The 18,819-nt window shown below is 32.8% G+C and overlaps 1 protein-coding gene across 1 annotated transcript; it reads left to right on the plus strand.

Moving 5' to 3' along the window:
• Positions 1-449: 449 nt before the first annotated feature.
• On the plus strand, positions 450-4,445 carry LOC128398041 (diacylglycerol kinase iota-like; the record flags this gene model as incomplete). Its single annotated transcript, XM_053358847.1, is given in 10 exon segments — positions 450-1,121; positions 1,123-1,166; positions 1,253-1,447; positions 1,538-1,635; positions 1,723-1,920; positions 2,012-2,087; positions 2,089-2,150; positions 2,153-2,515; positions 4,169-4,226; positions 4,439-4,445. Coding segments are annotated over 10 exon segments (1,773 nt in total), but the record flags the coding sequence as incomplete, so codon positions are not given.
• Positions 4,446-18,819: the final 14,374 nt, after the last annotated feature.

Genomic DNA, 18,819 nt, shown 5'->3' on the forward strand with positions numbered 1-18,819 from the left:
TTGTTCTTGAGTTAAATTGTAGTAGAAAGTAAGAGTTACTCAAATGGAAACAAGAAAATTAATGTCAAAACAATGAACAAAATTGGAAAAAATGACAGTACAAATTTAATTTCGAATGATTTTTATCACAATTGACATTGATTTGTAACAATTTAACATACTTTTTTCTATTGTCTGATATATCATCATCATCACATGTAACTGTTCAATTCAAACCAATAAATGTCTCAAGAGCCACAGCAAAAGATTCAAATTGTTACCTGGACTACCAATTGATTGTTATGGTGAGTAGTGAGCTCTATGGGTTTAGATTATAACTAAATTCAAACAATCAAGAAAATCAAGTCTACTTAACTGAAAATCATCATCTGAGAGCATTGGGGAAAGGATTCTCTTGGAAACGATTGAACTAGTCTATTACTAATAATAAAATGAACTAAATACTAAACCATCATGAATTATATCGTAAAGTGCCAAATCTTAGGATATTGGCCTGTGGAGGTGATGGAACCGCTGGTTGGATACTCTCGGTTCTTGATGATATTGGATTTAAACCTTCACCTCCGATTGCTGTACTTCCCCTTGGAACTGGTAATGATCTTGCTCGAGCACTTGGTTGGGGTGGAGGTTATACCGATGAACCAGTTTCCAAGATATTACTTAACATTAAAGATGGTGAAGTTGTGCAACTTGACCGTTGGGATGTTAAGGTTACTCGTAACACTGAATTAAACCTAATTGAACGAGCTTCAGATACGCCTGAGGGTGGTAAAGAATATGTGAGATATGTGCCTCTTAATGTGATTAATAATTATTTTTCCATTGGTGTTGATGCTCATATTGCCCTTGAATTTCATGAAGCTCGTGAAGCTCATCCAGAGCGTTTCAATTCTCGCCTTCGGAATAAAATATTTTACGGTCAAGCGGGTGGTAAAGATTTACTCCAACGTAAATGGAAAGATCTGGCCACTTATATTACCGTTGAATGTGATGGTGTTGACCATACGCAACGATTAAGAGACCTGAAAGTCCATTCACTTTTACTTCTCAATATCCCCTGTTACGGAGGTGGTACTCGAACCTGAGGCAGTGCATCGCCCTCCTTTGAACTACAAAGAACCAGATGATCAACTGATTGAAGTAATTGGCCTTACAACCTATCAACTGATGAGAATCTACCGACAAAAGTCATTGATCGGAATGTAAATAAACCTCAATCTTGATGATAACTTTTTCTTTTAACCACTTTGTAGCCTCTTCTTCAAGCTGGTGGCCATGGATCGTGTGTAGCTCAATGTAAAGAGGCCAAAATAGTTATACGACGAACGGTTCCTATGCAAGTAGATGGTGAACCCTGTCAATTATTACCTTCCGTCATTAGGAATAAGGTCAAAAATCAAGCAAATATGATTGCCAAATCTAAATCTCATTCGCAGATCATTTCAATGTGAGAATCATTTTCGATCGAGTTTTTTCCTTCTTTACATATCGATAATGTTGTATTGACTTTTTTGCTTTTTCGATATCAACTTTTCAGGCCAACTTTGGATCGAGAGATAATCGTTGATGTAAGCAAGTTAAATTTAACCGATTATGAAACTTTCCATTATGATAAAGACAGACTTCGAGATGCATGTAAGTATTGTATTGATTTTTGAACAATTAGAAACTTTTCTAGTTCGATGAATTAACTCTTCTTGGAAAACTTTATTCTAACTTTAGCAATACCTCTTGGTAAACTTAATATTAATCCCGATCTCGAATTGAATCATGTTTGTGTTTTAATCATTCAAATGGTCCAAGCTCAACGAAAAGGATCAACGGCCAGTCAAAAGATGAATGAAACACCAGATTCAGAAGTGAAAAGATACCGAATGGAAAGAGCCTTTGAACTGTCAACTGATTGGTGTTTCGTTGATTGTAAGTCCATCAGAATTAATCATCGAAATCAATAATCAAGTTTTCCTAATTGAAATTTTATCGAAAACAAAATTGTCTCTCCAACTTTTAGCTTGTACTGCTGAACGATTTTTTCGCATCGATCGAGCCCAAGAGCATTTACATTATGTGGTAGATATTTGTAATGATCTTTTTCATTCTTGATCCCGCTGATGACAATTATCGTGATGACAAGTACACAAGTGTACCAACCTACGTGGGCACAATAGTCCAGCGAGCGGTGGCGAGGGAGGTGATGAGACACCCTTACCAATAGATCAAAGCCAATTGGGTGATAACAATAATACAATTGTACTTTTCAAACCGCCAAACGCGGGTAAAGAAACGGGTGATCTAAATACACCATCAGATACAATTCAATCAACACTGTCACCTTCACAATCCTCGTCGTCACCAACATCATCATCAACACAACCACAACCACCATCAACAACCACAACAACAACAACCACCAGTGCTCTTAAAAATGAATCAAACGGAACTGATGGTAACGGCCATAATGCCAAAGATTTGGCTCTACTTGGAGGTGATCAAGATCTTGCTACTTATTTAGATCGTAAGTATCAATTATTGTAATTGTTTTCGAAGCAAAAATCTAAAAAAGATAATCAATAAATTGATTAGCTGATTAATTGTCATTACAATCAAATCTTGTTTTCTAAAACTCCAACATTTAAATTGATTTACTTTCTGTTGGCCGTCAGAGTTTCATTTGATTGAGTGGTGATAACTTAGTCAATCTATTCAAATTTATCGATTATCTTACCTCAGATTAACAATTACTAATTGTCAATTAGCTTTACATTAATTGAATTGATGGTATTGTTAACTGTGTATTGTTACAATTAATGAGCTTAATTTTGACACTGTTTGCTTTAATTTGCTATTTATTTTTTTTACACATAGCTTTGCATGAAAATTTTAACAAACTCATAAGAAGAGGATTAAGACGATGGTTTTAATCAACTGATTGAAACAGCTTAACTATTTGGTGTTTAATCACAGAGAGAAATTGAATTTCCACATATCCTAACGTCACATACAATTTTCTAAATTCAATCAATTGATAATATTCACTATTATCGTTATTATTATATAAATGTACTAATTTTATATTTATTTACAATTGTCACAATTAACTAACGTCAATGGTTTGATGACAGTAAATTTAGTGCGAATTAAAGATGATAAAAAGTTGAGATTTTTTGCTGCGTAACTCTGCACAACAAGCTCTTATTCTGCTTAATATGAAATGAGAAAAATTGAAATAGAGACAATCATTACCCAAAAAATAGAAATTGTTTAGATTTCATATACACCATGATCAGTGATGACGTGCACACGTTTAATTGCTAATAAATTTTAATAAAAATTCATATCAATATACGGATTACACCAAAATAAAGTTCATTTCATTACATTCATTTTCAAAGTCAAATGATAATATGTTCGAAATGGTCACATGCCGCCTGAACAATAGAGGGAAGTCGTTTCTAAAAGTTACCAATTCCGGATACTAAAGTCGAAGTCGAAGTCTCAATTGTCTCTATCGACTCCTTCACCGCGGAAATCAATTCTGTCATCAAATTTGGGTTTCGATGATATACCTGGTCCTTGAGGCAACCCCAGAGAAAAAAACTCACAGATTCAGGTCAGGGCTATAGGGTGGCCAGTCGATTCTACCAGGATAGTGCTTATTAAAGTGCAAAGCGAGTACACGATCATCAAAAGCTGAATTTATTGTTTCAAATGACTCACAAATTTGATGAGCTGTTGCTCCATCTTGCATGAAAAATACGTAATCATGTCATGCGCAAATGATAAAAACTTAGTTTTCAACAATTTGTTATACTCATCGGATATTACCGTTTGTCAAAAAAGGCTTCAGTTGTGCAATCTTATTTGATTTCCAACCAAACACTTACCTTCTTTGGTGGAGAGGCTGTTCAATGACGAAATGAGGGTTCTCTGTCCCCCAGACTCGATAATTCTGTTAGTTAACGAATCCATGTAACCAGAAGTGACACTCATCAGTAAACCAAATTTTGTCTATATCAAGTTAAGAATCAGCAACCAAAGTCAGAACGCTCGTAGCGAACTCAACGTCGCGCACAAGAGCATTTATATTATGTGGTCGATATTTGTAATTAATGTCTTAATAATGAGTTTTCATTATTAAGATTTTTCTATTATTCAATACAATGTACAGATAATCAATCATCTAAAAGTAAGAGACCTAGACGTAGTGGTGTTAAATATGTACATGGGTAATGATTTGTATTTTATAGAAAATACAGGTTAACTAATCCAATTCCGAAGAAAATGATTGGCTGGCTCAACTATGGAGGGACTTAGGCTCATACCATTAGCAATCACGCTTTATTTGGTCCAGATTTATCATGATAATAATTAACTATTGATTTAAATCTCTAAAAAGTTCTCATTTTCATATTAATTTCGATTCTTTCTAAATTTCTAGGTTCTAAAATTTCTGTTCATGACACATGGCATTTTCATCTAATAAATAATAATCCCGTCCATCAGAACCTATTGTTATCCCAAAAGATGGATGAACAATTCCTCAATTTTTTTCTTCTGATTAACAAATTTCTTTTTGGTTTATGACTTGGGATAGTAATGTTGCAGAGGTCACACAAAATCATCATTCAGTTTGAGGATATTTCAAGGCAGGTATCGTTGTAGATCATAAAAAACATAAATTGGCTAAGGACAAACTTGAATAAGCTACGCCTCAAATCAAACAATGCGCGGTGAGTGGTTGAAATCCAACATTGATTTAAAGGTCAAAGATGCTATAGAACACACGATCTTGAAAGTTTTTTCTAATTAAAGTTTTATTTAAAACGCAGGTTATTTGAAACGTAACGTATTTGTAAACGTTGATCAAAGGCAAATGTACTGTCCTTGTATCCTTATATGGTTATCGGTTATTAGCGTTGATTATGGTTAACCAAACGTAGTGAATTTTATCATTCAAGATGAATAAGTTAATTCTGTTAATTATTTCATTTACAGAGAAAACCGAAACAAGGAGTTAATTGTTGAATACTTTCACCAACTTGATTGATTTCAGTAGTTTTGCTCAATAAGCAAATAATAAATAATAATAAAAAATCTACTAAACAAAATTACAACATTCATCGTTCACCTGTTTTCACGAATCGTATTCTAATCAATGGAGCTCACGATGAGGAAAAGGCTGTAGATTGAATCAACTTCACACAACAAATCAGGCCAAATTAACGGTAAAAGTCTCTTTTTCTTTCTAAATCGCCAAATTTAAGTGAAATTTCTCATTCTATCTCCATTTCCCAGAAATTAATTCATCGTCTCAGTGAAGAGACGAATTGTTAACTTCTTATTCCATTTTCATTTCCGAAAATTAAATAATTGTCTCAGTGAAGAGATAATCGTTGACTTTCATTTCTATTTACATGATAGTGCGAGGAAATGGTACGAATACAGCTCAGGGCGATTCGGATCAAGTCAAAAACCCTCTGATTATTCCAAACTTAAAACTAAGTTCATTCAAGGCCTCTGCTTGGTAGACTATAGAACTCATCTCTCAGCGATTATCTAAATTACGACAGAAGCCAGACAATTAACTGAGAAAGTGAATAAGATTTCGGACGATGAACGCTAGGGAAATTTGCAACAACTGTAAGAAAAGAAACTACAATGAGCGAGATTGTAGAAAGAAGGCTAGAGATCAAGAAGCACTTTTTTAACACCAAACCAGTCAGAGTCAGCCAATTTTCACCAATCTATAACCAATCTCTGTTCAGTCGATTCAAAGTCAAAATCTGAATCAAAAATATCAAAGAATCAGTCAATAAACCAATTAAAATCAACACAACTAAAATAACAATCAATATAACCAGACCAATCACCAATAAAGTAAACCAGAAACCACAGAAAATTGAAGAAACCGAGACGTAGCAAACAAAACCACTTCCCGGGATATTAAGAATACGATAAAACCACCGATGAGTCGAACTTTTTTCAAAACAATAACCACATACTAATACGAGAATAATAACGAAGAATAAGAAGAACCAAAAGTTCACCTAATCTGTGCAATCAACTCGTAAAATCTGGTTGCGAACAGGTTAAAATTCACAATTTTAAAATTGCAGCAGTGCTAGACACAGGGTCAGAGATAACTCTAATCACAGAGAGACTTGCGAAACAATTACGACTAAATCAAGAAATTTACAATGGTTCAACTCCATTCGCAGCGAACGGAAAACCATTAAAAGTGTAACGTAAGCCTTACTCCATGTAGCTTCAAGAAAAGAACAGACAAAATCAAGTCAGCGAGAATTCAAATAGATCAGGTTTTCTGGAGAACACCAGGACCAATACCTTCTCAATCCTTGTTAGATCAAATGCAGTCCATTCGCCATCCCGCTAAACCAACATTTGCTGTTGATACAGAAGGAATTTCCGCCGAAAAATTAGCTCTCTTTTCTCTCCTCTCTTTCTCTCTTTTCTCTCCTCTCTTTCTCTCTCATCAGTTTCTTTCTGAAATGCGCGCTGTAAAAAAAAGCTCAACTACGCATGCGTACATAAAAATCATTGAGTCAGAATTTCTCATGAACGGCTACTCAGATTTTGTTCGTACTATTTTTCGTTTTGTAGGATTTTTGGCTGAATTTCTTTATGCTTTAACCTCTTATAGGATCTTTGTAGCTTGAGCGTAATCTTCACCAAAATTTCAACAAATCTAATTCAAGTATGTAGATCAAGTTTTAGTGGAAAACCATTCGCTAACTCTTCAATTGGTGCCCTACCGAGTGAGGCCTGGAAATTCAGATGATCAAGTAAATAATCCTGAATTTCACCTAAGACAAACTCATTTCCCTCATTAACTACTTTTTTGGCCTCTGTTCACCGTTATCATTGTTTCCCAGGTCTTCGTTGATTGAATTGGATTTTTTGACCTCTGTTTGCCGTTTATCGTGCCGCCGCTGCCGTGCCATTACTCTTTTGACCTCCGCTGCCTTCAATCGTGCCTACATTATCGGTCAGTTAAAAATTTCGGTAAGACTTGAGATTAGGTCCGCACGTTTAGAGATCTGAAATTTTTTGACTGAGATAACTTTTACATTATTGTGTGACCTTGACTTGATCTTCAACTAAATTTAGTACTTCTATGTGTAGTGGTTCATTAATTATAGTAAAAGACGAATAAAGTCTCATAAAGAACACACTATAAGTACTCACCCGTGGTAGCTAGAGTCTTAATTTTTTTCTTGTAAATACTCCATACCATAAGGTATAACATATAGATAGACATTAGTATGTATATACGAAAACTTCATTTTTACCCATAGAGCTTTATGGCAAAATCCAACTTTGAAGCCCTGTATCTCAGGAACTAGATCTTTCCTCAATTCCACACTCGCACGTAATATGTAGTTTGACATAAGCTATATGTACAAAAAATTTCAGTTCTCTAAACGTGCGGACCTAATCCGAAGTCCAGCCAAAATTTCATTCAAATTTATACGATTAGAGATTCAGTGTTGAACTCTAAGACTCTTTCAGATTCTTACGATCTTGTTAGCACTTATTGCTGCAATCATTATTCTTTACGCTATTTTCTATTATTTTGGTATTTAAAATTTAAAAGTTATCATGGAAGCAAATCAATTTACTCAATTTTCTACTGACCAGAATATTTTGATCTGGGTCAGTGACTTTGAATCATTTTGCGATTATCATCAATATTCTTATGATATAATAAATCAATGTTTAGAAAATTTCAGACTTTTGAAATGAATTACTTTAAGTTTAAACTGTTAATCCTTTCAAACCAAAGGTTAGAGATAGAATAATCATTATGTATTAGATACATTGTATATATTAGATACACTTTATGTTCTTTTGAGCATCATCATGATCATCATTATCTTCATTATCATCATTACACGAAAGTGATCAACTTAAATTAATTACCAGACTGTGACCTGGCCATGGTCACCTATGGTCACAGCCTGGTTAGTAATTATTTTATTACACGACTCTCCGCTCAAAGGCAAAAGGTCCCTCTTTTGACAACAATAATGCTTTACAAGTTTAATGATTAATAGTTAATGCTAACAATATACACTGCCAGTCAATATTTTTCGTTGTAACAATTATATTTAATTGTGGTACTAATACCTGACCAAATTGGATCAAATTTTTATAATTTATTCTTAACTACTATAGCAATCATCTGGGCAAAATTTGTAAAATTTAGAATAGCTTAAGTTGGTTAAATTAGTGCCGATTGATTAAAAAACCCAAATAAACGGTTCAAAATTTTTCGTTGGTCCTCCGTTTTCATTGATAGAGATATTTTTTAGATTTTATTGTTGACAAATTATATTGTCTAGATCACAACGATCAATTTGAGAGATTTTTTCATTGAAATCGGATGAGAAATAAAAAAGTTATATCAGATCGAATTTAACATGGGGGTCTATGGAAAATGACGAGTTTTGGCCTGTTAATCTTAGACTATTAGGGTCAGTGCCATGAAAACTTGACAACTCGTAGTTCAACTAATTTTTTATAAGAAATTGAGACTAGAATGATGATTGTGCGTCTATTACTTTTCGATTATTTATTTTCAATAGGAAGTTCAACTAATATTTAATTTTCAATGTAAATTCTATTATATGAACAATTTTTGATTATTGTCTGTTTTAGACCTGAAAAACAAAAATAGACGCAATCATCATTCTAGTCTCAATTTCTTATAATAAATTAGTTGAACTACGAGTTGTCAAGTTTCTGGCAACTGACCCAATAGTCTAAGATTAACAGGCCAAAACTCGTCATTTTTATAGACCCCATGAAATCGATCTGATATAACTTTTATTTCTCATCCGATTTCAATGAAAAATCTCTCAAATTGATCGTTGTGATCTAGACAATATAATTTGTCAACAATAAAATCTAAAAATATCTCTATCAATGAAAACGGAGGACCAACGAAAATTTTGAACCGTTTATTGGGTTTTTAATCAATCGGCACTAATTTAACTAACTTAATATTCTAAATTTTACAAATTTTGCCCAGATGATTGCTATAGTAGTTAAGAATAAATTATAAAAATGATCCAATTTTGTCAGTATTAGTACCACAATTAAATATAATTGTTACAACGAAAAATATTGACTGGCAGTGTAATGGTGCATCAAAGTTTAAAATGTGCAAGCAATTTGACAATAATAGAATTAAGGGAAAATAAAGCATCAATTCCAAAATTCTGAAGCCCAATTGGAATTGCTTCCCGTCTTGACTTAGGCCAAGTTAAAAGTGATACAACTTGATCATTCCAACGAGGTGCAGTCGGTTGAATATTGATTGGGGTTAAGATCGAAGTAGGTCGACTTCTGAACGTAACCATACGTTTCGCGCATTGACAACCAACACAGAAACAGGTAAGCATTGAAAACGCAATGACTTTTGTACTAAATGAGTACTAAACCGTCGGATTTTCTCATTGTTTTTTCATAAATTGATATGCATTGGAATAAAGTTCCATGTTGCTTTTTCGTGTGATATTTAACAAGGTGATATTGTGACCAAAGCAATAAATGTGGTTTTCTTTCGCTATTCTTTTTATCTGTGGTTCCATCCGTTCGAATTGTTCGGAGCATCCAGTCAATGTCCATCGTAAATGTGTTTCATTAATACAGTTGTCCAAATCGGAAGCCAAAACCAAATTATCTGAGTTGAAATACTGTTCATTCAAAGGGAAAACCCTTTGACCATTAAGTATAACCGTTTTTGCACCATTGTAATTACTTTGACAGTAATTAGTACCATTCCGAGTGATTAAAACAAACGGTTCGGCTCTGTATAGTTTGAGCTTTGGGTCAATAGTCTGAGCCCTGAAATTCAATTTCAATCTTTTATCCTTTTCATTCTGAGTAAATTCACACTCAAAATCCGTGACTGCGTCTATTGGACAGGATTCTTTACATGCCAAAGTGAAGTTAAAGATTCGAAGAAAATTCACATGTAAATGTCGAAGGTATACATCTTTTTCGGTTAATTCCAAACGGAAATTATCTGTTGTTAATTTACTGATTACCTTCGAGGTCATCAAAACAGCTAGAGGTGAGTATTCGAAGAAGTTTTTCAACCTCTTACGTGTTTCTATTAGTTGATCTATTACTTTTGCTTGTATTAAAGGTGAGATTAGTAATTGCTTCTTTAAGGATAACATCATTGTCCCAGGCCTTGTTGAGTTCCTTCGATATCCCGTCTATTTGGGATTATTGATCTTTGTTGGTCATTAAGTTATAAGAGCGAAGAACTTGACTATCACCAAATCCAATTAACGAAGAAATTCCAATTATAGCAGTTGTACCTATTAGCACGAATCTCTTTGCTTTCTTGGTACGTTGACGACATATTTGTGATAAGGGCTGATGAATGTTTTCGTTGACAGCAGATTCACAAAGATTTCGCGCAGTTTTCTTAAGTTAGCCATATCTTCTTCGACTGTTGGTTCATGGACTATTGAAGAGTTAACTTTATAACTTGTTGCCGAATTTGTTAATGCTGGAGAGCTATGGAGCGCCTTTACATCGGATATTCCTGTTGATGGGCACGATTGGTTGGCATGCAGCTCAGGGGCATGACACTGGAGGGTAGTTACACTTTTTCTGTCTATTTTCAACCCAATAACGATGCATTGAAGTTGCCACATATGTATGTATTTCTTGTGGTGAATATGTTTTTTCCGATGATTCAGATGAATTAGGATCAGTAGAAAGCGTTATATTGTCGTTTTGTCTTTTCGTACGTATTTCAAATCGTGGACAAGGACTTTTAATGTAATGAGGACCCCATGATTCATGTGCCCGTTGATAATGTGTTTTGGATATTCTTTCCAGAGAATGAAAGGTGCTGGATCAAATTCCATTGAGGGTGACACCAAACATAACTGTGGAGAGTGTGAGGCTCTCTCTCTTGAGCCCAATTGACAAATCAACAGGTTACGTTGGCTCTCGTCCATAAATTAGATAAAAAGGAGAGGCTCTGGTACTCGAATTAGCACTATTGTAAGCGAAGGTGATCATCGGTAGGACCAGGTCCCATTTATTTTGCTGCTGAACATAGTGAGTAATCATTCGACACAAATTATGATTGGTTTTCTCAGTTGAACCATTAGTCTGTGGGTGATGAGGTGAAGTTGAATAATGATCAGTTCAAAAGAAATAATTAACTTCTTTCACAATTTTCGAGGTAGTAAAGTTTTATGCTTGATCACTGATTATAATCTTCGGGCACCCATGTCTGGACATGATTTGTTCGATTAAGAATCGAGCGATAGTCGAAGCTAATTGATTGTTTACTGCTCGTGTCTCTGCCCATCGAGTGAAATAATCTGTTGCTACTATTATATATTTTCGTCGATTAGAACAAGGCAATCGACCAACCAATCTCTGATTCTATCTATTCCGAAGAATTCTTTTCCGAAGGGTCTTGCGGCAGCTATAGCTTGAAGAGGAGCCTGAAGAGGTACTGATCCTTTATTATTTAATTGACAAACAGAACAGCGTCGAACATAATCATAATCAAAATTAGCACGAATAATTTGAGTTCGTAATTTCTCAGGCACAACAATGTTCACCGATGTTTTGCATGGTTTCTTAAAAATTGTGAACAATATTCCTTCATTTATTCTAGATTTATTTTCAACTATATCTAATTCATTCGGATACCTTGAGAGAGCATAGCAATCTTGATGATGTTTTACTGATTTATAGATAATTTTAAAATCAAATTCTTGTAGAAGTAATGAGTATCTTAGCAATCTTGGCGGTAACTTTTTCTTGGAGGTCAGAAAACATAAACTGCAATGATCGGTCACTAAATCAAATTCAATTTCCTCCAAATAAGGTATAAATTTCACAATCGCGTAAACGATTGCACAATATTCCTTATCACTTATCGCATAGTTCAATTCAGGTCCTCTGAGTAATCGACTTGCGTAAGCGACTGGCTTCCATTGATTTTCGTGTTCCTGTGAGAGAATCGCACTGACTCCGTAATGACAAGCATTACATCTCAGTTGCGTTATTAGTTTCAGATCATCATGAACTAAAAGCGGTGGATTAGTTGATTTGGATTTTAATTCTTGAAAAGCATCATCTTGTTCTTTTCCCCAGTTAAAACCAATTCCTTTTCTTGTTAAGTTGCTCAATGGCTTGGCTGTTATAGCGAAGCCTTCAATGAATCTCCGAAAGTAAGAGCAAAGATCAACGAATGCCCTTACGTCAGTTCAATTAACAGGGACAGGGTAATCGCGTTAACTTAGTTTCATCATCCCAGCTGGCAGCATCTGATTCAAATTCATAGTTCTCGAACCAATCAACCAAATCTTCGCCATAATCATAGCTTAAAGCATTAATATTGTTCAAATCGGCAACTGGTATCGAAGCAACTATTGATCCAGTTATTGTCTTACCTTTAGTCTCTTTAATTTCTTTTTCAAATTCCATTTTGTTTCTTTATTTGTTTTATTAGTTAATACAGATTAAGAATAGACTCATCAAACTCAGAGATGATAGATTCAAAACAGTTTAAATTATGGTTTTCTTTTGGTGTATCGATTAATTCAATGGTAATTTTTTGGAGTACAATATTCCCAACTCACTTGTATGCACGGTTTCTTATCATTATTGTTATTCATTTTTATTAACAACTCAGTTACTTTTCTTTATTTTTTTCTAATCCAATCTTTTTTAACCGTATAATTTTGTTTTGATGAAATACATGATCAGCGGGAATATTCTTTGTGCTTTTGGGTATCACGGTATCACCTATGAGTACGTAATATATTCGGCAATTTCCCTTGGAGTTTTATTTTGTAACTCAATAAACGGCTGTGCTTGATGTTGTTGAAATTTGTTGGACGCCTTGAGGAAAACCAACGCTTTTCTGTCCACCTCTTTGAATAGAGAATGAGATTTATCCAATTTAGCTGGATCATTTACGAGAGGAGATTCATCTATTTCGTATATTTGTCGTTATTTAACTGCTGATAAAAAATTTTATCTAACTGTCTCAAATTTTTTAATGCTTTAAGTTTTCTGTTTTTCTTGTTAAGAAATGATTTGTAATTGAAACTTTTCTGGTTAGAATTTTATCCCGCAGGTTGATATGGTTTCGGATCTAAGATACGTAAGTTACGACATGAAAAGGATTTCAGAATTAGCTAAGCAATAAACAAAAGAAAAGGTTAATCAAATATTTTCCCAACTTGCTCTTAAATCTGTTTCAGGGAATATTTGGTAACTTACCAAAATTATTGGCCATCGTCCAAGTTGAAATATAAATCACTTAAAGAATTTAAATTGATAAAACAAAGAAAATTAAATTTGCAGAAAAAAGGAGAAAAAGTGTGAGAGAAAATAAGAAATCACTAGATAGTAACAAGATAGCACAGTAGTGCTATAATACCACCTCTGGAACAAAAATGTACTCTTTCTTTTTTCTCTCTCTCTCTCTTCCACCATCATTTTATGAAGGACCGAAAATAAAATACATATATTAAAATGATCAAATTAAATATTATTTATTTATAATTTGATTAAATCGTCAGTGACGATTTCTTCAAAGTCAAAAACGGGTTGAATATCATTTTTCAACACGAAGTTTATAAAGTTTTCGTCGAAAAGTGATTCATCCCTATGCACTGAATCTTGGATATCATATTCCAAAACCAAATTGATCAAGTTTTCACTGATGAGGGATTCATCCTTTTGAACTGAATCATTCATGAATTTAACAAAATCATCACGTAACTCAGAACTTTCACTTTTTTGAAGATCAATCAATTCTTGTCGCACTTTTTCCTGTTCTGCTGAGTTTTCCTTGAAGAATGGATTCGGAATAGATTCAACTGATGTATATCTACGAATAGTTTCGTAATCTAACTTTTCAATAACAATTGATAGGGGTTTGCACGCATATTTTTCAAACAATTCATTTTCTTTTTTGGTGATAGCATATGATTTTTTTAATAATCGTTGTTTTTTCGCTGATCTTCCAACCACTTTGGCATATTAAACTTTTGGTAATTAAAAATATTAATTAAAAAAGTAATTAAAGTTTATTGATTGAAAACTGATCAATAAATGACCATTAATTCTTTTTTGACAACTTTCTTTAATTCGTCACCGAATCGAATTGCTTATGTATTTATATCATAGTTTATTTAAGAAAGTGAAACATGATGAATTAATTAAAATGTATCGAATCGTCAACATGACCGTTTCCATCAAAATTGACCGAGTCATGGAACCAAACGAATTTCCTGAATATAATCCTTTTTCGTTTAGTGGATATATATTAAACCATGGAAAAGTAAAAATCTTAATTTATCGATCGGATAAAATTAATATTGTTGGTGTTAAATCAATCGATGAGGCTATAAATATACTAAAATTAGTTTTACCGGAAGTGTCGATAATATAAATGAGAATTGTTGATATTGATGCTTCTGAAACAATAGATTTTGCAATAAATCTCAATAAAATAATTCAATATCCTGAGTTTACATGGGAACCTGAACTTTTTCCTGGAATAATGTTTCGAGCGAATAAACAAGTGGCAATTTTCTTCTCACCTCGAAAATTTAATATTGTTGGTTCAAAGTCAATGGAAACCCTAGAAAATTTCTATTACGAGTTTATTAATACCTTGAGAAGACGTGTCAACGGTGATTAAACCTATCCCATACACTCAATCTTAAAAATTACATGTGATGCTTTTTCGAAAGTTCGAAATTTGCTTAACAATTCTCCTACTTCTCTTGAGCTTCGCTTCAAGACGAGTAGGCCAATGGAAATTTTTTTCGAAAATGTCTCCTTCTATGAGAAAAATGACTTCGAAAATTTCGAATTTACGAACTTTCTGTATCTCAGAAACTATTCAACCGATTTTCTGGTGCAATATATCACTCAAAAGCTCTTAAAAGTTATGTATAATGCATATATTAAAAGTTGCAAAAAGTTTATAGGTTGAGCAGAATTCCTATAAAACCATAAATGCGCACTGTACCGAGATAGCAATACATAACTTACAGTAAATCAATCCTAGTTTTAGTTATAATTTATTGTATATCGATCAAATATGAATAATTGTATGTAATACATTTATTGTTTTATATTGAAAAACGTTTATTATTGAGATTATAATCAGAGTTTAACACATATTTCTAACATGTCTTTTTAAATCTTCAACAATGTTATATGTACATTTAAATTGTTTTGATTGATCATGGAATCGACAAGGACGACGTCCAGTGTCAATATCATCATGATTTACATTAAAATCATTCAAATTCAGATTGGGTAATGAATAAAAGTCCAATAACTCGGCAGCTTCTTTTGATTTACAAGCAATATAAATCGATGGTTCAGCCAATACTCGATTGTAGATCTTTTTAAGATCCCATCTAAGTCTTTTGAAGTGAATTCCTCCGTCCGTAATTTCCAGTCCATGATAATACTTGGTTAAATAAGTTATATTTTTTTGTTCTTGTTTAGTAGGGTTACAATTACAAGATTTTTTAACTTTTACATGATAAATATCTTTTTTGGTTATCATACATACCTCTGCAGGATGAAAGAGACCATTAATATAAAATCCCTGAACATCAAAGTATGCACAAAATATATCCATGATTATATATTTGAATGATGATACGCTTTATATAACTATCGGTTTACGTAGAACAAGTTTACAATAGAGGTGAAAACTTCTGGGTTTTCGTAAGCAAATTTGTTGAGAGCTTCAAAATCAATAGGACGAATACCTGAATTATCTCGAATACCCAAGATTTCCAACATATTTTCACAATCTTTTGGATTAGTAGATATAGCCCACTTTTTTTCCAATAAATCGTTTTTATCAGTACTTTTTGACACAATAAACAAGTCAAACAACTGATCCTTCTCTTTTATATCTCCACAGAGATATTTTGCAGCAGGAATAAAAGGAGAAACCTTTTTCCAAAACGATGAAGTTGTAAGGACTTGTGACCCTTTCTTCAACCAAAAGTTCGCTCGAGCAGCTTTTTCAATTGATAGATGATAAAATCATTACCTGTAATTGATAGACTCCATTTTGTTTATGAGCTCTATGATGATACATTGATCAATAATTAAAAATATGAATTATTTAATTTTTTGTTTTTCCCGCCATTTATAACTCGGTAAATGATGATGAGAGAGAGAAAAAAAGAAAGAGTAAAATTTGTTCCAGAGGTGGTATTATATCACTACTAGCACCTTTAGAAAACACAATGGATCAGATTCAAAATGTTCTCAACAAGATGATGTTGGTGATGATCTGATAGAAGATGATCAACAATTATGATGATCAAGCAAACCAGCTGTAAACTTAACTAATCTTAATCAAATGTTGTATGAAATAGGAGAATAAAATAAAATCTCATATAGAGAATAATAAAAAATGGAAAAAGAAACACAAATGTAACATACCTTAGAAAAAGATAATCAATCAATTGTTTAATAGAAAATAAACTAACTACCAACAGCAGGTAATTGAATAGCCATTAAATAGATATACAAATATAATACAAAAAAGGAGATCAACTTAAAATAGACAATTAGTTAATCACAATCAGAATTAACAAAAAAACAATCAAAAGGTTTCAAAGAAAAATAAACAGAACTTCTTATGTTTTATTCTAAAGTTTCAATTTCAAGCGACAGATGGCATTAGATTAGCTTGTTATTCGAGTTAAAAAAACTTTTTAAAAAAGTTTATCGAAAGAATGAAAAAAAAGTTCGAACTTGAAAGGATAATTAAGCTGATTAATCGCTTTTATCTGAATGAAGATAAAGAAATAAGCATATTTCTCATTGCTCGAGGCCTTTGAGGATTTAAGTTTAATAATCTAAAGAAAAAAAGATTACTATTAATCTTCTGTTTCAATAAATTAATCCAAACTTTTTCTCTCTGAACTTTTTTACTTGATTCATTTCATTGACTTCGAAAATGTCTTAATTAGTTCAAGTTTCTGTAGTTTTTTTTGTTACCATTTTAATTAGCGAATGTGCTCCAATCGGAAAATTTGTTCAATTTCATAAAGATTTGGATGAATTAAAGGTAACTATTGATTTCAATCGATTCAATCATATCGATTAATCAATCAAAATTTGAATTTGAATTTGAATTGCAATTGAAGTGTCATTTGTAATTAAATTCTCAAAGATGTTGTTCTTAATTTTTTTATTTTCTTTATTTTCTTTATTTCTATTTCAGGCGAATACATCCCCAATGTCATCGTGTAATATTAACTTCCCGAATTTCACAAATATAACACAACATAATAATAACACAAATTTTTCCGTTTTTAATGTGAGCAACTTAAATGTCACCTTCATTTGTGAATCTAGTGCTCAATCCAATTTTTGGAGCGTAATTAATGCATTTGTGGGCTTATATAACCTAATTTGTAATCTCGGAAGACATTAATCAATCTCTTCTTCACCAACTTCGCCATTTTCATCCTCATCATGATCAATTTAATTTCTTGTCTCCCTTTTCCTTTTCAGTTCATCTTTTAAATGTCAATCAATTTACTTTATTTTCAAGAGAAAATTCTAGATAAAAAGGATATTCTCTTGTTCATCTATTGGGTCAATTATTATTCTTTCCATTATTGTTTCTTTTCGTGTTTTGTGTTCCATTTTTGTCTGATCTCTTCTTCTCTCAACATGGAATCAGTTGACCATCATCACCATCATCATCACTAAATGACCAACAACTCGACCTCTGTTGCTCCAGAAGGTCAATCATCATCTTCTCTATCAATGTTATTCTGTTCCAAAAGTGCGACACTTATCACTTGTTCCTCCTCATTCACCTCGGAATCAAGTTTAACCATGAGCACGGATAATCTCCTTCACCAAGAAGATCACCACCGTTTAGACAAAGAAGACCATCTTCTCAGTCACGTAAGACCTAGTATCAACTAGAGCAGAAAAATCGTAATCGTTGATTTGACCTTCATGAAAATTAAATTATTATCATCGATTGAATTGTATAGATTTTGAAGGACTGAATTTCTCGAAACCATCGAGACAACCTTGGGTCGTGACCAATTATTGTTTGGATTTTTATAACCAGAAGTTGAAGGGTAATTTGTTTCATTTTCCTTTCTCTTGTTTTCCTCATCTCTTTTCCTGGCTAAGCATTGATACTTTTGCATTACATTGCATTGATACACTTTAATCCAAAGTTATAGTCAGACAGATTATTTCCAGTTGAAATACCTTTTAATTAATAGATTCGCAATTTCAGAACACAGAAAAGAATTTATTTCAATAATTCAAAAATTCAATCAAAGATTAGATAAAACACCCTTAAGTTTTACAGTCAAACTATTAATCATGTTACATTCGCTAGGTATTAAAATACCTGATGAAATAATGATTGAAATAATTATGAATAAACTAACATACGATGTTCAATGGTTAGTTATAAGACAAAATATTGATGACATTCCAGAATTGCTTCAGTCCATTACTTTAGCTGAAAATATAGCTACTGGTAAACAACCATTACATTGATCGATCTTTCAACAAAAGTGATCGATCAATTTTTTCTCAAAAAAGATCGATCGTGTAACAAAAATGTCAACCGATCAATACTGACCTTAAATCTTATTAAAATTACTTGCACGTTTGAACCTTTAATTGCAATATTATATTATTAGAATTTTAGTCACAGTTGTCATGTTATCAAAAGAGAGACCTCTCGACTTAGAGCGGAGGGTAATGTTACAAAAATGT

This window comes from Panonychus citri, unplaced genomic scaffold, assembly GCF_014898815.1.
Source record: "Panonychus citri isolate SS breed McGregor unplaced genomic scaffold, ASM1489881v1 Contig00042, whole genome shotgun sequence".
NCBI classification, from domain to species: domain Eukaryota; kingdom Metazoa; phylum Arthropoda; class Arachnida; order Trombidiformes; family Tetranychidae; genus Panonychus; species Panonychus citri.